Genomic DNA, 22,621 nt, shown 5'->3' with positions numbered 1-22,621 from the left:
TGGTTATCATGTAGTTAGTTGTTGGGGTGGATCAGGGAGATCAGATGTTTTCTAACTGTAGTTTTGAAAGTGATGAATGTGTCTGCAGTTCTAGAGTTTTCAGGTAGGGTGTTCCAGATTTTAGGTCCTTTCAAATACATTGGATTTTTGTAAAGGTTTAGTCGAACACGGGGAATGCCATAGAGATGTTTGTGTCTGGTGTTATGCCTGTGGATCCTGTCACAACTATCAAGAAAGCATTTTAGGTCAAGGTTAATACACCTACCATCCGACTTACTACAGAGTTCGGTTCCGAGAAACCGGTCATAAGTCGAAATGGTCGTAAGTCGAACTTTAGTACTGAATATCAACAAAATATTTTTGTAATGACTTTATTTTATTGTTTTATTTTGGTATTTCATGTTTTACTTTACTTTTTATGCTGTTAGTACTGTATTTTATACTGTAAGGTTTAGGATAAACACTGTGTACAACACAAATAGTTGTTTTTTCCTAGAAATTTGGCATAAAAAACACGGTTGTAAGTTGAGTGGTTGTAAGTCAAGCAGGTCGTAAGTCGGATGGTAGGTGTATTGGAATTTAAGGTCCTGTAGATATAGATTGCACAGTAGTAAGTGTGGATGTTCTGAACAGGGAGTAAGTTTAGATCTATGAAGAGTGGAGGGGTGTGTTGCCAGGGATGGGATTTAGTGATTATTCTTACTGCAGCTTTTTGTTGGGTTATTATTGGCTTTAGGAGAATTAAATCAGATGAGGATCAGGCAGGACTTCAAAGAGACCTGGACAGACTGGACACCTGGTCCAGCAACTGGATTCTCGAATTTAACCCCGCCAAATGCAAAGTCATGAAGATCGGGGAAAGGCACAGAAGACCGCAGATAGAGTATAGGCTAGATGGCCAAAGACTGCAAACCTCACTCAGGGAGAAAGATCTTGGGGTGAGTATAACACCGAGCATGTCTCTGGAAGCACACATAAACCAGATAACTGCTGCAGCATATGGGCGCCTGGCAAACCTGAGAACAGCGTTCCGATACCTTAGTAAGGAATTGTTCAAGAAACTATTCACCGTGTACGTCAGGCCCATACTGGAGTATGCAGCACCAGTTTGGAACCCGCACTTGATCAAGCACGTCATGAAATTAGAGAAAGTGCAAAGGTTTGCGACAAGGTTAGTTCTAGAGCTAAGGGGAAAGTCCTATGAAGAAAGGTTAAGGGAAATCGGCCTGACGACACAGGAGGACAGGAGGGTCAGGGGAGACATGATAACAACATATAAAATACTGCACGGAATAGACAAGGTGGACAAAGACAGGATGTTCCAGGGAGGGGACACAGAAACAAGAGGTCACAATTGGAAGTTGAAGACTCAGATGAGTCAAAGGGATGTCAAGAAGTATTTCTTCAGTCATAGAGTTGTCAGGCAGTGGAATAGCCTAGAAAGTGACGTAGTGGAGGCGGGAACCATACATAGTTTTAAGATGAGGTTTGATAAAGCTCATGGAGCAACCAGTGAAGAGGCAGGGCCAGGAGCTAGGACTCGACCCCTGCAACCACAAATAGGTGAGTACACACACACACACAGTGGGTGCAGACGTGGGGGCACAAGGCTCCGAGAACTTTAGTGTTTTTAAGGAGTGCAGTAACTGCTAGCAGTAATCAGTGGTAGTGACAACGTCAGTGAACAATCCTATGAGTGATAACTAAAGTTATTAGTTAAAAAAAAGTCGAGAGGAAGCCTGAAATCATTAATATTTCAAAGTGCCAAACCGTTAGTGGCTAGTAGGCACCTCTTGCCACACAGATTCAAATATACAAAGATCAAAGTGAGTGTGGAAGCTGGTGCTCAAGAATTACCAGCGTTTGGATAACAAGTGAAATGTGGGGCACCATAGAGTGAGAGGGAAAACGTTAATAAGCAAAAGGAGAAAGGAAAAATAAAACATATAATAAAGGAAAGTGGCAGAGTAGGCCTGCTGAAGCAGTGACGTCACAACAAGTGGCGTGCCATTATTCAAATAAAGTGAAGTGTATATAATGTGAAGTGTATACTCATAAGTGAAAAGTGAAATCACGTGAGGAACGCGGGATGTATGAGCATATATGGTTATAAACATCACGGGTGAAGGATCTCCAAAATAGGGATTTAAGGCCTACGTACGACGACTACGTCATCAGCATCTGACAACCTGTCACCGCACCGCTGCCAGCACAAGTATTGCTCACCTATTGTGGTTGCAAGTTGTCAGATTCTGGTCTCTGCATCACTGTTAGATACTGGTCACACACTCCTACAAGCTATTACCAGAATTAGGGTAGAAATAGCATAGATAAGGTGAAGATAGTGTTGACGAGAGTGTGAGGGGTAGAGCAGACTAGCGAGGGGTAACGTAATACAGTGGACCCCCGGTTAACGATATTTTTTCAATCCAGAAGTATGTTCAGGTGCCAGTACTAACCAAATTTGTTCCCATAAGGAATATTGTGAAGTAGATTAGTCCATTTCAGACCCCCAAACATACTCGTACAAACGCACTTACATAAATACACTTACATAATTGGTCGCATTCGGAGGTGATCATTATGCGGGGGTCCACTGTATTACTACTGGTAGTTATTAGCAGTATGAATACTTAGGAAACTAGGAAGTCCTCTCTCAATGTGAGCAAGGAATAGGATAATAACCAGCAGTAACTGATACTTAAATCCAGAAAGGGCAATAAGCGGAGAGAGTAGCATTACTAGGAAAGACAACTGGGACTAAATATGAGCCTACACGACAGAGAAGCATAACAGATCTTTCAACCACAACAATCCCTCCCCTACCCCCCTAACCATCTCTCCCTCATACACATACATACATACACACACACACACACACACAAGGGTAGACACTTGTAGAAGCTTTAGACACTAGTACCAATTTCCGCCAAACACACGAACACACACACATACGCACACATATACACACATACACATACCTCTACTAGGTGAATACATACATACATACATACACACACACACACACACACACACACACACACACACACACACACACACACACACACACACACACACACACACACACACACACACCAAGTGTGCTAGGGAATGGAAGAAATATAGAAGGCAAAGGACCCAAGAGAATAAGGAGAACAGTCGTAGAGCCAGAAACGAATATGCACAGATAAGAAGGGAGGCCCAAAGACAATATGAAAATGACATAGCAGCGAAAGCCAAATCTGACCCGAAACTGTTGTACAGCCACATCAGGAGGAAAACAACAGTCAAGGACCAGGTAATCAGGCTAAGGAAGGAAGGAGGAGAGACAACAAGAAATGACCGTGAAGTATGTGAAGAACTCAACAAGAGATTCAAAGAAGTGTTCACAGAGGAGACAGAAGGGACTCCAGAAAGACGGAGAGGTGGGGCACACCACCAAGTGCTGGACACAGTGCACACAACCGAGGAAGAAGTGAAGAGGCTTCTGAGTGAGCTAGATACCTCAAAGGCAATGGGGCCAGATAACATCTCCCCATGGGTATTGAGAGAGGGAGCAGAGGCGCTATGTGTACCCCTAACAACAATATTCAATACATCTATCGAAACAGGGAGATTGCCTGAGGCATGGAAGACAGCAAATGTAGTCCCAATCTTTAAAAAAGGAGACAGACATGAAGCATTAAACTACAGACCAGTGTCACTGACATGTATAGTATGCAAAATCATGGAGAAGATTATCAGGAGAAGAGTGGTGGAACACCTAGAAAGGAATGATCTCATCAACAGCAGCCAACATGGTTTCAGGGACGGGAAATCCTGTGTCACAAACCTACTGGAGTTCTATGACATGGTGACAGCAGTAAGATAAGAAAGAGAGGGGTGGGTGGATTGCATTTTCTTGGACTGCAAGAAGGCGTTTGACACAGTTCCACAAAAGAGATTGGTGCAAAAACTGGAGGACCAAGCAGGGATAACAGGGAAGGCACTACAATGGATCAGGGAATACTTGTCAGGAAGACAGCAGCGAGTCATGGTACGTGGCGAGGTGTCAGAGTGGGCACCTGTGACCAGCGGGGTCCCGCAGGGGTCAGTCCTAGGACCAGTGCTGTTTCTGGTATTTGTGAACGACATGACGGAAGGAATAGACTCTGAGGTGTCCCTGTTTGCAGATGACGTGAAGTTGATGAGAAGAATACACTCGATCGAAGACCAGGCAGAACTACAAAGGGATCTGGACAGGCTGCAGACCTGGTCCAGCAATTGGCTCCTGGAGTTCAATCCCACCAAGTGCAAAGTCATGAAGATTGGGGAAGGGCAAAGAAGGGCGCAGACGGAGTACAGTCTAGGGGGTCAGAGACTACAAACCTCACTCAAGGAAAAAGATCTTGGGGTGAGTATAACACCAGGCACATCTCCTGAAGCGCACATCAACCAAATAACTGCTGCAGCATATGGGCGCCTAGCAAACCTCAGAACAGCATTCCGACATCTTAATAAGGAATCATTCAGGACCCTGTACACCGTGTATGTTAGGCCCATATTGGAGTATGCGGCACCAGTTTGGAACCCACACCTAGCCAAGCACGTGAAGAAACTAGAGAAAGTGCAAAGGTTTGCAACAAGACTAGTCCCAGAGCTAAGAGGTATGTCCTACAAGGAGAGGTTAAGGGAAAACAACCTGACGACACTGGAGGACAGGAGAGATAGGGGGGACATGATAACGACATACAAAATACTGAGAGGAATTGACAAGGTGGACAATGACAGGATGTTCCAGAGATTGGACACAGTAACAAGGGGACACAGTTGGAAGCTGAAGACACAGATGAATCACAGGGATGTTAGGAAGTATTTCTTCAGCCACAGAGTAGTCAGTAAGTGGAATAGTTTGGGAAGCGATGTAGTGGAGGCAGGATCCATACATAGCTTTAAGCAGAGGTATGATAAAGCTCACGGCTCAGGGAGAGTGACCTAGTAGTGATCAGTGAAGAGGCGGGGCCAGGAGCTCGGACTCGACCCCCGCAACCTCAACTAGGTGAGTACACACACACACACACACACACACCCTTGCTAGGCGAGTACACACACACACACACATATTTACACACACGCACATACACACACGCACATACACACACACACACACGCACATACACCCGTAAGGACCCCGTTATCAAGCGGTCACTCTACCCTCAACTTTCTTTCCCCTCCCCTCCCCTTCTAATCCCATCACACACACACACCTCCCCCGCTTCTAAGGGTCACTCATCCTTCTCTCCCCCTCCCTCCTTAATCCCTTCCCTCTCTCTCCCACACATGCACACACACATACACTAGCACATATACACTTGACACAAACGCATACTCTCCCTTCCCCTAACCACCTCTCCCCCTCCCCCTAGCCACCTACCCCTCCCCCAAACCATCTAACCCCTCCCCCAAACCATCTAACCCCCTCCCCCCAACCACCTCTCCCCCTCCAATAACCATCCTCCCCTCCCTCATAACCATCGATCCCCACTCTACCTAACCATCTATTCCCCTCCCCCTAACCATCCCCTCCCCTTCCTTCTGTGGTGCAATGGGGCAACCTAGAACTAGGATGAGAACAAAGGGCCCAAAGGACGAATCTGGGAGGGAGGACTGGGAGGCAGAGCTCAAAAAAAGGGAGGAAGACTGGGGAAGGAGGCTAGATGAGCTTGCAAGGAAGATGGAGGAGAGGTTAGCAGCAGAATGCAGAAGGTGGGAGCAACATGCCACAGTAGCATAAGCCAAGATACAGAGATTAGAAGAGGAGCTGAGAAATCTGAGACAGCCTAGAGACAAAGATAATACAGAAGTAGCATCAGCAATGTTTACATCAGACACAGACAAAGGGTCTGAAGGGAGCATGGAAACTAAACTGTATGCAAAGGTCCTGTCAAACCCACATGGGGCCAAAACAAAGACAGGGAGCACACTAGGACAGAATGAGAGGTTGGAAGACATTGAAGGAACTAGGACATGTGCAGGGACCTTACCAGACACTTGTTGGGGCCAGGAACAGGTGAGCAGGAAGGACAAACCAATGAGCATAGGGGCCACAGCTAGGGAAGGGACTGAAGGAAGGAACACTCCACACGAAGGAACTAAAACACCTCAGAGGATGCAATGGGAGTCACAGTGGGAGGTGGAAAGTTTTTGTCTATGGGCTAGACGAAGCTGAAGGGGAAACTTATGATGAAAGAAAGCAGGAGGAGAAAAAAGCGATTGAAGGTATCATGAAGGTGATAGGTGAGGGAGACATGACCCAGGTGGCAAATTTTCAGAGAATCGGGTGGTTCACAAAGAAAAGGAATCGGCCTCTCAAATTAATTTTCAAGGCAGAATCAACTCGAACCATGATCCTGCAGGAGAAAGCACGGCTCAGAGGCAAACAGGAGTTCATGAGTGTGTACCTCGATTGAGACAGAACACAGGAGGAAAGGATGATACTGAAAGAGAGAGTGCAAAAACGAAAGGAGAAATGGGAGGAAATGAAAAAGGAGAGCAGAATAACCCAGGAACAGGTGGAAGGACAAGCACACCCCCCAGAAACACCTGCAGAAGGACTCCAGCCATGACACCCCCAAGGCAACTGAACAATCCAAACCAACCATCACATCGATCCCTCTGTTCCCCCCCCCCACCCCGCACCATGAACCATACCCCAACAGCAACCCCCTATGGGAGCTCTTCCTCCACCTCCACTGCAACCCCCCACAGGCCCCCACCAGGGCTCCTGCTCTCCCAACCCCAGTATTCCCTCAGGACCACAGTTACAGTATTAGAACAGAAGTTGAAGGTTTGGTACACAAATGCAGATGGATTAACGAATAAATATGAGGAATGGCAAGAAAGAATCAATGAAGTCCCCAGACATCATAGCAGTTACAGAAACAAAACTCAGAGACAATAACAGATGCAATCTTCCCACCAGGATACCAGATCATGAGGAAAGATAGAAGGGGCAGAGGGGGAGGAGGGGTTGCTCTGCTCGTAAAAAAACGATGGAAATTTGAGAAAATGGGAGGCATAGACGAGACAGGAGAAAGGGACTACATAGTAGGTACACTTTAGTCTGGGGAGCACAAGGTGGTCATTGCAGTGAAGTATAATCCACCACAGAACTGCAGGAGGCCAAGAGAGGAATATGAAGAGAGCAACAGAGCAATGGTGGACACACTTGCTGAGGTGGCAAGAAGAGCTCACTCCTGCAGAGCAAAGTTGCTGGTTATGGGGGATTTCAGCCACAGGGAAATTGACTGGGAAAACCTGGAGCCACATGGGGGTTTTGAAACATGGAGAGCCAAGATGTTGGATGTGGTGCTGGAAAACCTCATGCACCAACATGTTAAGGACACTACCAGAGTGAGAGGGGAGGATGAACCAGCAAGATTGGACCTTGTGTTCACCCTGGGCAGTTCAGACATTGAGGACATCACATACGAGAGTCCCCTAGGAGCTAGTGACCACATGGTTCTGTGCTTTGAATACATAGTAGAGTTGCAAGTGGAGAGAGTAACAGGAGTTGAATGGGAAAAGCCAGACTATAAAAGAGGGGACTACATAGGGTTGAGGAACTTCCTGCAGGAGGTTCCGTGGGACAGAGAACTGGCAGGAAAGACAGTAATTGAAATAATGGAATATGTAACAACAAAATGCAAGGAGGCAGTGGAAAGGTTTATTCCCAAGGGCAACAGAAACAATGGGAAGACCAGAATGAGCCCCTGGTTTACCCGACGGTGTAAGGAGGCAAAAACAAAGTGCAGTAGAGAATGGAAAAAGTACAAAAGGCAGAGAACACATGAGAATAGGGAGATTAGTCGCAGAGCCAGGAACGAGTATGCACAGGTAAGGAGGGAGGCCCAGCGACAGTATGAAAATAACATAGCATCGAAAATCAAGACTGACCCAAAACTGTTGTATAGCCACATCAGGAGGAAAACAGTCAAAGACCAGGTGATCAGACTGAGGACAGGTGGAGAACTCACAAGAAATGATCAGGAGGTATGTGAGGAGCTAAACAGGAGATTTAAGGAAGTTTTTACAGTAGAGACAGGAAGGGCTCTGGGAAGACAGCACAGAAGGGAACATCAAGAGGGAATATACCAACAAGTGTTGGATGATATACGAACAACCGAGGAGGAGGTACAGAAGCTGCTAAGTGACCTTGATACCTCAAAGGCGATGGGACCAGACAACATCTCCCCGTGGGCCCTTAGAGAAGGAGCAGAGATGCTGTGCATGCTCCTAACCACAATCTTCAACACATCCCTTGAAACTGGGCAACTACCTGAGAAATGGAAGACAGCAAATGTAGTCCCCATATTTAAGAAAGGAAACAGAAATGAGGCACTAAACTACAGACCTGTGTCTCTGACATGTATTGTGTGCAAAGTCATGGATAAGATTATAAGGAGGAGAGTGGTGGAACACCTGGAACAGAACTAGATTATAAATGAAAACCAGCATGGGTTCATGGAAGGCAAATCCTGTGTCACAAACCTTCTGGAGTTTTATGACAAGGTAACAGAAGTAAGACATGAGAGAGAGGGGTGGGTTGATTACATTTTCCTAGACTGCAGGAAGGCCTTTGACACAGTTCCCCACAAGAGATTAGTGCAGAACCTGGAGGATCAGGTGCATATAACAGGGAGGGCACTGCAATGGATCAGGGAATACCTGACAGGGAGGCAACAACGAGTCATGGTACGTGAAGAGGTATCACAGTGGGCGCCTGTGACGAGCGGGGCCCCACAGGGGTCAGTTCTAGGACCAGCGCTATTTTTGATACATGCGAACGACATGATGGAAGGAATAGACTCTGAAGTGTCCCTATTTCCAGATGATGTGAAGCTGATGAGAAGAATTAAATCGGATGAGGATGAGGCAGGACTGCAAAGAGACCTGGACAGGCTGGACATGTGGTCCAGAAACTGGCTTCTCGAATTCAACCCTGCCAAATGCAAAGTCATGAAGATTGGGGAGGGGCAAAGAAGACCGCAGACAGAGTATAGGCTAGGTGGACAAAGACTACAGACTTCACTCAGGGAGAAAGACCTTGGGGTGACCATAACACTGAGCACGTCACCGGAGGCACACATCAACCAAATAACTGCTGCAGCATACAGGCGCCTGGGAAACCTGAGAATAGCGTTCCGATACCTTAATAAGGAATCGTTCAAGACACTGTACACTGTGTATGTTAGGCCCATACTGGAGTATGCAGCACCAGTCTGGAACCCACACCTGGTCAAGCACGTCAAGAAGTTAGAGAAAGTACAAAGGTTTGCAACAAGGCTAGTCCCAGAGCTCAGGGGAATGTCGTACGAGGAAAGGTTGAGGGAAATCGGACTGACGACACTGGAGGACAGAAGGGTCAGGGGAGACATGAAGTCAACATACAAGATACTGCAGGGAATAGACAAGGTGGACAGAGATAGGATGTTCCAGAGAGGGGACACAGAAACAAGGAGTCACAACTGGAAGCTGAAGACTCAGATGAGTCACAGGGATGTTAGGAAGTATTTCTTCAGTCATAGAGTCATCAGAAAGTGGAATAGCCTAGGAAGTGAAGTAGTGGAAGCAGAACCATACATAGTTTTAAGAAGAGGTATGACAAAGCTTAGGAAGAAGAGAGGGAGAGGACCTAGTAGCGATCAGTGAAGAGGCGGGGCCAGGAGCTGAGTCTCGACCCCTGTAACCACAATTAGGTGAGCACAATTAGGCGAGTACACATGCACGCGCGCACAAACAGAAAGGCAAGAGACACAGAAGCAGACAGAAAGACACACACACAGGAAGGCAGAAAGACACAGGCAGACAGAAAGACACACACCCACAGGCAGACAGAAAGACAGATACAGACATAGCTAGACAAGCACAGACAGACATGTTTATGTGTAATAGTGAAAACAAATAGAGGGTTCTATGCAGCAGTGTATGATCATCAAGTGTCACTCCTCTGCTTACCCTGTCAGCAGTTTAGTAACACTCATCTTAGCACCATGCTTCAAGGAGTTTCATATATACTCCAGCATGTCTAAAACATTGCTGGAACCTATAAATACATTGTATATATTCCTAGACAATAGTAAATGACCAAGGCAGGTGTAAATGTTGACCTGTCAGTGTGTTTGTGACAATTTGATTGCAATTTCAGTACCTAATATTAGTGTCAGAACAAAGATTGGCCATGAAATCACAAGAACTACTATAAATTGTAATTATCAGAACATAAAAATTATATAAAATACACTAGACCATTATTTAACATGGTAGTTATGTTCCTGAAAATGCCGTGTTAGGTAAAATCGTGCTAAGTAAACTGAAGACCTTATGGGAAAAATAGGGTTACGTTCCCTGGAGCCCCCAAAAAGCCAAACAACTTTTTTTTTAGACCAACAGATCTTACAAAAATAAAAGTGAACATGTAATTGTAGTTCATTGTCGTGATATATTACTGCTTAAGACTACAAATGCAATAGAATTAATAGTATTTCTTACCTTAAATTGTGGGTAATGGTGTGTGTGTGTGGATGATTGTGGAGAGAGTGGATATGGATGGTGTGGCCCTACTGGGCTGAGGTTGATGGTTGTTGCTTGTCGGTAAAAGTGGATGGTAGAGGTTCTGGTACTGAAGTCGATTCTTGTATTGGAGTGTGCATAAATTCTGTAATGGTTCTCTGGGCTGTTTTACCCTGCAATACATTATACAGCTGACGGTAAGGCATCATCAGCTGGTCTAGACCCCGTTTCAAAGCACTGCTTCTAGATTTGTCGGGGTCCTCTTCAGTGAAAAAGTCTGCAACTTTACCAATAATATGGAACTGCTCACGTAACTGCTGCAATGTTAACTGTTTTTCTTCAGGTTCTTCTTCATCTTCTTCTGTTATGTCCCTCCCTTGTATCTGTGCATTGAGCTCTGCTAACATTTCCTCTGGACTCCTGATATAAGTTCATGTTGGCATTTTTTTTCCGAAAAAACACTTGTCAGCATTAAACACTTGATGTGGCTCATAGCCACCCTCAGAAATAATTTCCTGCAGTTCAGCAGGAAAATTACTTGCCGCTGTATGATCAGCTGACGCACTTTCACCAGAAAACTTAATATTATGTAACTTATTATGCAACTTAAAGGTGTGGAACCAGCCTGTGCTAAACACACACTTTTTCAGGCCTTCCTTCCTTAACACACACTGCTTTAAACAACTGTAAGGCCTTTTCCCTAGTTAAGAGGAAGTTAAGTGGTGCACCTTTCTTTATCTTTTGTTCAATCCACTCAAGCAACAAGTTTTCTGTTTTATTTACTTTTTGGGACCTACGTGTCATTCTTTTCATGAGATGACATCTTGGTTTATTCATTACACAAGCTCATATATTCGCCTCGTTCTTTTTAATTGCACGAACCAACGCTTCATTAAGGCCATAGGCCCTCACTATATCCACCAGACATGATCCACTCTTAAGCTTGTCTAATATCTCAATTTTCTTCGTTATTCCTAGACTTGAGCACTTAAACCTTTTCTCGTCACTTTCTGCAACACTTGTATGCTTACTGGGTGCCATTATTGCTTGGCAGATTTAACAAATGGCAATGAAATTAAGAAAATATGTATGTATATAAACACAGCTAGGTTCCAGAGTAGCTTTGTCCTGCACGCGCATAAGCCAAACTGGAGGCGGGGAGCATGGTGGGTGTGGGTGGCGGGTGGGATGGCAGTAGGCCTCCGTCATTGACTCAATGGTATAACCCACCGCGGGCGACTGCATGCTCAAAAATTTTTTCCCTTCCGCGAATCATGTTAAATTGATCATATGACATGTTACATAAAAATGTGTCGCAATTCTTCAATCATGCTATACTCAAATCGTGCCAAATAAACTCGTGCTAAATGATGGTCTACTGTAATATAAAAACAAGAAAAGAGGTATAGGTATATTGGCAACACTTCTGCAAGCAGCAGGACACCATGTTGCCATCAGGTGAGCATCCAGCGCCAACTTTGCGGTCTTATATCTCGGTAAGTACTGGTCCTAATTTTTTTGGTCTTATTACACACAGAAAATTGCCCTCTTTATTTTTATTTTTTTTTTTTTTTTCAAAATACTGTACAGACCATTATATAACACAGTTGTTATGTTCCTGAAAATGCCATGTTAGGTAAAAAAATCACGTGAGATGAACTGAAGAACTTATGGGAAAAATAGGGTTACGTTCCTGGAAGCCCCCAAAAAGCCTAACAACTTTTTTTTAGACCAAACAGATCTTAAAAAAATAAAAGTGAATATGTAATTGTAGTTCATTGTCGTGATATATTACTGCTTAAGACTACAAATGCATTAGAAATAATAGTATTTCTTAACTTAAATTGTGGGTATTGATGTTTGTGGATGATTGTGTAGAGTGGATATGCATGTAGTGGCCATACTGGGCTGAGGTGGATGGTTGTTGGTTGTCAACAGAAGTGGATGGTAGAGGTTCTGGTACTGAAGTCGATGATTGTATTGGAGTGTGCATGAATTCTGTAATGGACCTCTGGGCTCTTTTACCCTGCAGAACATTATGCAGATAACGGTAAGGCATCAGCTGGTCCAGACCCCGTTGCAAAGCACTTCTAGATTTGTCAGGGTTCTCTTCAGTGAAAAAGTCTGCAACTTAACTAATAATATGGAACTGCTCACATAACTGCTGCAGTGTTAGCAGTTTTTCTTCAGGTTCTTCATCATCATCATCTTCTGTTATATCCCTCCCTTGTATCTGTGCATCGAGCTCTGCTAACATTACCTCTGGACTCCAGCTTTCATCATCATCTTCTAAGAGCTCATTCACATCTACATTCATATCTTCAAAACTATCACCTGGTAATCTCCTTGCCAGCTGAACAATTTCCTGAACCTGACTCTCAAGCAAGGGAAAACCAGTGAAAGAATTCGCTATAGAAGGCCATAGCTTTCCCCAGCCTGCATTTAATATTGATTGGGGCACTTCATTCCATGCACTTCTAGCATAGCTGATAGCATCTGCAATGTTAAATTTATTCCAGAAGCTTGGTACTGTCAAGTACTGGAATCAAAGTCCATTGATGCAGCTGGTTTTTTCGTAACTTTTTTTGTGTAGTTACACTTGAATGACTTAATAACTCCCCTATCCAGTGGTTGAATTAGAGATGATGTATTTGGAGGTAAAAATACAACTTTTACATGTGGGGGTCACATCCAGCAAAGCTTGTGGATGAGTACAGGAATTATCAAGAATGAATAGAGCCTTGAATGCAAGGTTCTTGCTGTGCAGGTAAAACTTGACTTCAGGAATAAAGTGATGCTTAACCCGTAAACGGTCCAAACGTGTATATACATTTTTTCAACATTGAGAGTATGTAAAAAAAGTAGATCTTCTTTTTGTTTTTTACATTTGAAAATGTGTAAAAAAAACTTTGGTCTATTTTTTTTTGTTATATTTGAAAATATGTAAAAAAAACATAGATCTATTTTTCTAGCACTACACATGTGAACGTAGATCTGCTTGGACCGTTTACGGGCTAAACCAGTCAATAAATATTTCCTCTGTCATCCGTGCTGACTGGTTTGACCTCCAAATTACTGGTAAGGTGTTTTTATCTATACCTTTCAAAGCATGAGAATTCTTAGTGGCAAATAACCATGGGCTTACACTTGAAATCACCTGATGCATTACCACAAAGGAGCAAGGTGAAGCAATCCTTTGCTGTCTTGAAGCCTGGTGCACTCTTCTCTTGCTGACTGATGTAAGTTTGTGTTGGCACTTTTTTCCAAAAATCACTTGTCTCATCAGCATTAAACACTTGATATGGCTCATAGCCACCCTCAGAAATAATTTCCTGCAATTCAGCAGGGAAATTTCTTGCTGCTGTATGATCAGCTGAAGCACTTTCACCAGAAAACTTAATACAGTATTATATAACTTATTATGCAACTTAAAGGTGTGGAACCAGCCTGTTCTAAACACACACTCTTTTTCAGGCCTTCCTTCCTTACCACACACTGCTTTAAACAACTGCAAGGCCTTTTCCCTAATTAAGATGAAATTAAGTGGTGCACCTTTCTTTGTCTTTTGCTCGATCCACTCGAGCAACAAGTTTTCTGTTTTATTTACTTTTTGGGACCTACGTGTCATTCTTTTCATGAGATGACATCTTGGGTTATTCATTACACAAGCTCGTATATTCTCCTCGTTCTTTTTAATTGTATGAACTGATGCTTCATTAAGGCCATAGGCCCTCACTATATCCACCACACGTGAGCAACTCTTAAGCTTATGTAATATCTAGATTTTCTTCGCAATTCTTAGGCTTGAACGCTTAAACATTTTCTTATCACTTTCAGCAACACTTGTATGCTTACTGGGTGCCATGATTGCTTGGCAGATTTAACAAATGGCAATGAAAATATGTACAATGTATGTAAAGAAACCCAGCAAGGTTCCCGAGTATCGTTGTCCTACACACACATGGATTGAGTTGGAGGCTGGGAGCATGGTGTGGGTGGTGGGGGTATGGCAGTAGGTCTCCCCCATTGACTCAATGGTGTAACCCACTGCGAGTGACTGTGCGCTCAAAAATTTTTCCTGTCTCGCGAACTGTGTTAAATTAATTTTACGACATACGTATTACATAAAATTGTGCCGCAATTCTTCAGTTGTGCTATACCCAAATCGTGCCAAATAAACTCATGCTAAATTATGTTCTATTGTATTCAGAGTGCTGGGCGAGAGAACATAGATCTACATTTGGACAGTTAACGGGTTAAAGCTCCAAGCAGTTTCCATATAGATTTTATCAGCTTAGTGTACTTATTGATACTGCAGTACTGTACTACTATAGTGAACCCTCAGTTATTGGCCATTTCGGATATCAGCCAGTTCGAATTTTGGACACTTTTTTGGCTGAAATTCTATCCTGGATTTCAGCTGTCAACTCAGAAATTGGCTGTATTGGACATGTCCGCCCACCACTCCACCACGTTCGTGGGTCAGTCTGGCTGTGTCTCTCAGTGTGTGAGCAAGACTCCGCGCATTCATCCAAACATTTCATTATAATCCATTTTTTTTTTGGATGTTGATTGAGTGCAACTGCAAAACAAGCCACCATGGGCCCAAAGTAAGTTCCTAGTGCCAGCTCTTTGGTAAAGAAAGCGAGAAACACAATAGAATTCAAGAAAGAGATTGTAGAAAAATACGAAAGTGGCATACATTTAACCAAGCTTGCCAGGATGTATTGTCTTTGGGGAAGTCCATGGGGTTGGAGGGGAGGGATGAGGATGTGGAAGAGTTGGTGGAGGACCACAGGGAAGAGCTAACCACTGAAGAGCTGCAAGACCTTCATCTGCAACAGCAACAGACCACAGCTGAGGAAATTGGTTCAGAGGAGGAGGAAGAGAGAGGGAAGGATGTGCCTTCCTCAATGATTAAGGACATTTGTGCAAAGTGGAGTGAGGTGCAAAATTTTGTGGAGAAATACCACCGTGAACAAGCTGAAACAAGTCATATCTGCAACATGTTCAGTGGCATAACCTTGTCCTACTTCAGGCAAATCTTAGAGACGCCAGAAACAGAGCTCTTTGGACAGTTTTTTCATGCGACAGGGGTCCAGTGACTCAAGTTAGTCCAAGTGCCGATAAAAGACAAGAAGGGAAGTAACCCCAGAGAGGGCTTTGATACCTAAAGTCCTTATGGAGGGGGATTCCCCTTCCAAACAATCAGTCCTCCCTCTCTCCTCCTCCCTGTCTTCCATATGCCAGCAAGAGTCTTCAATAAAGGTGCATGTATGTAATGTTTATATGTATTTATATTTATTTACTTATTGTTTTCTGTCTGCAAAACTATAGTTATTCCTTAAAAAATTACTTTTTTGTGAATATTTTTGGGTGTCTGGGGCATTAATTGTACAGTGGAACCTCTACTTGCAAACGTGTCCACATGCGAGTTTTTCCAAATACGAACAGTCGATGGGTCGATTTTTTGCTTAAATACGCGTATACAGTGGACCCCCGCATACCGTTGGCCTTACACAACGTTAAATCCGCATACCGATACATTTTATCGCTAAGATTTTGCCTCGCATACAGCTAAAAAACCCGCTCAACGCTGTTCGTCCGAGACGCGTCTAATGTGCAGCCTGAGCCAGCCTCACATGTTCCGCCGGTGGCATTGTTTACAAGCCAGCCTCCGCGGTAACATCCAAGCATACAATCATAACATTTCGTATTATTACAGTGTTTTTGGTGATTTTATCTGCAAAATAAGTGACCATGGGCCCCAAGAAAGCTTCTAGTGCCAACCCTGTGGTAAAAAGGGTGAGAAATATTATCGAAATACTGTGGTACCATGGTCAACTGCTGATGCTGCTGCTGCTGTAGCACTGTCAGCTGCAGCTGCTGCTGTAGTACCGTCAGCTGCTGCTGCTGCTGTACCACCGTCAGCTGCTGCTGCTGCTGCTGTTGTAGTACCGTCTGCTGCTGCTGCTGCTGTAGTACCGTCTGCTGCTGCTGTAGCATCGTCTGCTGCTGCTGTAGCATCGTCTGCTGCTGCTGTAGCACTCAGCTGCTGCTGCTGCTGCACTGTCAGCTGCTGCTGCAGCACTGTCAGCTGTTGCTGCTGCTGTAGCACTGTCAGCTGCTGCTGCTGCTGTACCACTGTCAGCTGCTGCTGCTGCTGCTGTTGTAGTACCGTGTGCTGCTGCTGCTGCTGTAGTACCGTCTGCTGCTGCTGTAGCATCGTCTGCTGCTGCTGTAGCATCGTCTGCTGCTGCTGTAGCACTGTCAGCTGCTGCACTGTCAGCTGCTGCTGCAGCACTGTCAGCTGCTGCTGCTGCTGTAGCACCATCAGCTGCTGCTGCTGCTGTACCACCATCAGCTGCTGCTGCTGCTGCTGTTGTAGTACCGTCTGCTGCTGCTGTAGCATTGTCTGCTGCTGCTGTAGCACTGTCAGCTGCTGCTGCTGCTGTAGCACTGTCAGCTGCTGGTGCTGCTGTAGCACTGTCAGCTGCTGCTGCTGCTGCTGTAGTACCGTCTGCTGCTGCTGCTGCTGTAGTACCGTCTGCTGCTGCTGCTGCTGCTGTAGTACCGTCTGCTGCTGCTGCTGCTGTAGTACCGTCTGCTGCTGCTGCTGCTGTAGTACCATCTGCTGCTGCTGTAGCATTGTCTGCTGCTGCTGTAGCACTGTCAGCTGCTGCTGCTGCTGCTGCTGTAGCACTGTCAGCTGCTGCTGCTGCTGCTGTAGCACTGTCAGCTGCTGCTGCTGCTGCTGTAGCACTGTCAGCTGCTGCTGCTGCTGTAGCACTGTCAGCTGCTGCTGCTGCTGCTGTAGCACTGTCAGCTGCTGCTGCTGCTGCTGTAGCACTGTCAGCTGCTGCTGCTGCTGTAGCACTGTCAGCTGCTGCTGCTGCTGCTGTAGCACTGTCAGCTGCTGCTGCTGTAGCACTGTCAGCTGCTGCTGCTGTAGCACTGTCAGCTGCTGCTGCTGCTGCTGCTGCTGCTGTAGCACTGTCAGCTGCTGCTGCTGCTGCTGCTGTAGCACCGTTGTTGGTGTGGCTTATTGAGAATATCAAGAAACAATTAACCCCAGAGGGTTAGCCACCCAGGATAACCCAAAAAAGTGTGTCATCGAAGACTGTCTAACTTATTTCCATTGGGGTCCTTAATCTTGTCTCCCAGGATGCAACCCACACCAGTCGACTAACACCCAGGTGAACAGGGAAAAACGCCTGGAACTAGTGCTCATATTGGTGAATTTAAAGCCAGCAAAGGTTGGTTTGAGAGATTTAAGAATCGCTGTTGCTGGATCAGTCAGCTGTTGCTGGATCAGTCAGCTGTTGCTGGATCAGTCAGCTGTTGCTGGACCAGTCAGCTGTTGCTGGACCAGTCAGCTGTTGCTGGACCAGTCAGCTGTTGCTGGACCAGTCAGCTGTTGCTGGACCAGTCAGCTGTTGCTGGATCAGTCAGCTGCTGCTGCACCACGGTCAGCTGCTGTTGCAGCTGCTGTTGCACCATCAGCTGTTTCTGAACATGACTCGTCCCGAACCTGTCCCGAACCTGTCCGTCCAGCCTGAGCGCCTGCCTTGCCGTCATTGTTTACAAGCCAGGGTGGCTGGTTGCATGCATACATTCGATACATTTTGTATTATTCCATTATTTATAGTGCTTGTAACTGCTAAATAAGCCACCATGGGCCCAAAGAAAGCTTCTAGTGCCAACCCTGTGGTAAAAAGGGTGATAAATACTATCGTACCACAGTCAGCTGCTGCTGCACCACAGCTGCTGCTGCACCACAGCTGCAGCTGCACCACGGTCAGCTGATAAATTGGACCAGTCAGCTGTTGCTGCACCACAGCTGCAGCTGCACCATGGTCAGCTGTTGCTGCACCCAGCTGCTGCTGCACCATGGTCAGCTGCACCACAGCTGTTGTTGCTGCTGCACCACCATCAGCTGTATTACTCGAAGATGTGGAGAGAGTGTTGTTGGTGTGGCTTAACGTGAAACAATTACTGAGAAACAATTAACCCCAGAGGGTTAGCCACCCAGGATAACCCAAGAAAGTCAGTGCATCATCAAGGACTCTCTAACTTATTTCCATTGGGGTCCTTAATCTTGTCTCCCAGGATGCAACCCACACCAGTCGACTAACACCCAGGTGAACAGGGAAAAATGCCTGGAACTAGTGCTCATATTGGTGAATTTAAAGCCAGCAAAGGTTGGTTTGAGAGATTTAAGAATCGTAGTGACATACACAGTGTGATAAGGCCTGTTCTGGAAGAAAATGCCAAACAGGACCTACAGTACTCAGGAGGAAAAGGCACTCCCAGGACACAGTGTCTCATCAGTCATTGCTGCATCTTCAATAAAGGTAAGTGTCATTTATTCTTCATTTAGTAGAGTAGTACATGCACAATATATATTGTGCATGTACTACTCTACTATTGTGCATGTATCCTTCTCTTTGTGTGTAGGAAAATGTATATTTCATGTGGTAAAATTTTTTTTTTCATACTTTTGGGTGTCTTGCACGGATTAATTTGATTTCCATTATTTCTTATGGGGAAAATTCATTCGCATAACGATAATTTCGCATAACAATGAGCTCTCATGAACGGATTAATATCGTTATGCGGGGGGTCCACTGTAGTCATATTAGATGAAGTGAGATAGATAAATAAGCCGTAGAGTTGATATTAGGGAAATTATTGAAGTACAGAATTCCACTGGAATGGATTAATTGCATTTCAGTTAATTTAAATGAGGAAAATTGACTACAAATGAGCAAATCCAGTTGCGAGTAAGGCCATGGAATGGATTAAACTCGCAAGTAGAGGTTCCACTGTATTTACATCAATTCTTATGGGAAATATTATTTTGGTTTTCGGCCTTTTTGGATTTAGGCCAACCTTCTGGAATGGATTACAGCCAATAACTGAGGGTCCACTGTATTTTAAAATTAATAATCCTATTGTGGGTGAAAGCTTATTATATGTTACAATAGACTGTCGAATAACACACAGTCTGTTAGCACATTTTTGCTATAATGCAGCTGCAAAATTGGGGCATATTTTAAGTGAATATGCCATAAAAAATCTGTGTATAAAATCTGTTTACACAGTGGAGTACATGTAGGGAAAAATGTAGCATGTGCCACTTTCTTTCCCCCTCTGCCTGAAAGTGAGCCTCAGGAAAAGTCCGTTGTCTTGTGGGGAAGGCCTACATAATGTACACAACTTCCATCACCCAGTGCTTCGTTTGTATGCATTTAATACCATACTTGACATGTGTTTGTGAATTGTCTTTTGATCTATTCATCATTCCATCTCTTTTCTGGATAGTAACAATGACATCCAAGAGGAATAAGAGTGATCCTGAAACTGGAAAGAAGCATAAGCATGAAAGTCTTGGTGTCTCGATGAAGATTAAGATAATAGATAAACTTAAGAGTGGTGCACGTGTTATGGAGACATCACCAGCCTATGGCCTGAATGAGGCATCAATCTATATGATTAAGAATAATGAGGCAAAAATACTAGTTTGTGCAATGAATAACCCAGGTTGTGACCTGAAAAGATTGACAAATAGGTCAGAACAGGTAAATAAGATGGGAAGGTTTTTGAGTGAACAAATTGAGCAAAAAAAAATGAAGGGAAACCACTTAATTTCATTTCAGTAAGGAAAAAGCCTTACACTATGTACTATTAAACAGTGTGGGATGAAGAAGGAAAGCCTGAACAAGAGTGCTTGTTTAGTACAGAGTGGTTTCACAAGTTTAAACTGTGCAGTCTGATGCATAATATTAAGTTTTTTGGTGAAAGTAATTCTGCTGACCATACTGCTTCAGAGAATTTTCCTGCTGAGTTACAGGAAATTATTTCTGAGGGTGGCTACAAGCCATATCAAGTGTTTAATGCTGATGAGTCTTTATTGGAAAACGATTCCACCCTTAGGTTTTTCATTTCAATGTGTACACACATTTTCGGTTACATGGCATTTTTGGGAACATAACTACCATGTTATCTTATGACCAACATATATAAATTTATTTTCTAATCATCATATTCAGTGTTTGTACTCATTTGTGGTTGCAGGGGTCAAATCATAGCTCCTGGCCCCGCCTCTTCACTGGTCACTACTAGGTCCTCTCTCTCCCTGCTCAATTGCTTTATCATACCTCTTCTTAAAACTATGTATGAATCCTGCCTCCACTACATCACTTTCCAGACTATTCCACTTCCTGACAACTCTATGACTGAAGAAATACTTCCTAACATCACTTTGACTCATCTGAGCCTTCAACTTCCAGTTGTGACCCCTTGCTGCTGTGTCCCATCTCTGAAACATCTTGTCTTTGTCCACTTTGTCAATTCCTCGCAGTATTTTATGTCATTATCATATCCCTCCTGTTCTCCAGTGTTGTCAGGTTGATTTTCCTTAGCCTTTCTTTGTAGGACGTTCCCCTTAGTCCTGGGACTAGTAAATCAGTTTCAATATATCATGGAATTGCCCAGATAACTGCAATCAAATCTCTGTCCCAGATTTTCGCTTGGCCGACTTCATGGGACTGAAAAATTACCTGGGTGGGCTAAATTGGAATGTCTTGACTATGGTTCAGGTAGGTGATCTTGGTTGCCAATATGACATTTTTCAGAGTATAGTTCTAGCTGCCCAGACAACTTTTGTTCTGAGTAGGGAAATTAAATCTAACAAAAATGAGCCCAAATGGATGAACAATAGATTAAAACATCTCATTGGTCAAAAGAGAGGCATATATAGGCGTATCAAAAGAGGGGATGGGCAGTTAAGAAATCAATATATTCAGTTAAAGAGAGAAATAAAGAAAGGAATAAGAAAAGCAAAAAGGGATTATGAGGCTAAGGTTGCAAGGGATTCAAAGACTAACCCAAAAGGGTTCTTTCAGGTATACAGAAGTAAGATTAGGGACAAGATTGGCCCACTTAACAGTAACTCTGGTCAGATTACTGACAGTGATAAGGATATGTGTGAAATTCTCAATACCTACTTCCTCTCAGTTTTCACCCAGGAAAATACTAGCGATATTCCTGAAATAATAGATTATGTAGAACAGGATAATAAACTATGTATGATTGCGGTAACTAGTGACATGGTCCTCAGACAAATAGAGAAACTAAAACCTAACAAATCCCCAGGCCCTGATGAACTGTTTGCAAGGGTGTTAAAGGAATGTAAAGAGGAACTTAGCATTCCTTTGGCTAATAATTTTAACATATCACTACAAACTGGCATAGTGCCTGATAAGTGGAAAATGGCAAATGTAATACCTATTTACAAGGCAGGTGACAGGTCCTTGGCTTCGAACTATAGACCAATAAGCCTTACCTCCATAGTGGGAAAATTTATGGAATCAATAATTGCCGAAGCAATTCGTAGCCATCTTGATAGGCACAGATTGATTAATGAATCTCAACACGGTTTTACAAAGGGGTGTTCCTGTCTTACGAATTTACTAACTTTTTTCACTTAGGTGTTTGAGGAGGTAGATTATGGTAATGAATATGATATTGTGTATATGGACTTCAGTAAGGCTTTCGATAGAGTTCCACATCAGAGGCTATTGAGGAAACTTAAGGCACACGGAATAGGAGGAGAAATTTCTTCCTGGGTAGAGGCATGGCTCATAAATAGGCAGCAGAGTGTTTGCATAAATGGGGAGAAATCAGAATGGGGGCACATCACAAGCAGTGTTCCTCAGGGGTCAGTGTTGGGCCTGTTGTTCACAATTTAAATAAACGATATAGATGAGGGAATAAATAGCGACATAAGCAAATTTGCTGATGACACCGAAATAGGCCGTCCAATTCATTCTAATGAGGACACTAGAGCAGTCCAGGATGATTTGAATAGACTGATGCAATGGTCGGAGAAGTGGCAGATGCAGTGTAATATTGACAGATGCAAAGTTCTAAATGTTGGACAGTTAAATAACCATGCCACATATAAACTAAATAATGTAGATCTTAATACTACTGATTGCGAAAAGGATTTAGGAGTTCTGGTTAGCAGTAATCTAAAGCCAAGACAACAGTGCATTAGTGTTCACAA

General features: G+C 44.0%; 1 protein-coding gene across 8 annotated transcripts in view; it reads left to right on the top strand.

The window, feature by feature from the left end:
- LOC128689088 (phospholipid phosphatase 5) overlaps positions 1 to 22,621 on the top strand; it is a 108,198-nt gene that overhangs the window by 27,596 nt on the left and 57,981 nt on the right. For 4 of the 8 annotated variants that reach the window (XM_070087254.1, XM_070087255.1, XM_070087257.1 and 1 more), the window contains exon 3: positions 21,076 to 21,152. The exons of the other annotated variants lie outside the window; for them this stretch is intronic. In XM_070087254.1, the coding sequence (XP_069943355.1) occupies positions 21,076 to 21,152 (77 nt within the window). The remainder of the gene's footprint in view (positions 1 to 21,075; positions 21,153 to 22,621) is intronic. 8 annotated transcript variants of the gene reach the window in all.

The sequence above is a fragment of the Cherax quadricarinatus genome, chromosome 21 (genome assembly GCF_038502225.1).
Source record: "Cherax quadricarinatus isolate ZL_2023a chromosome 21, ASM3850222v1, whole genome shotgun sequence".
Taxonomy (NCBI): Eukaryota; Metazoa; Arthropoda; class Malacostraca; order Decapoda; family Parastacidae; genus Cherax; species Cherax quadricarinatus.
This window is presented reverse-complemented; position numbering and strand designations above follow the sequence as displayed.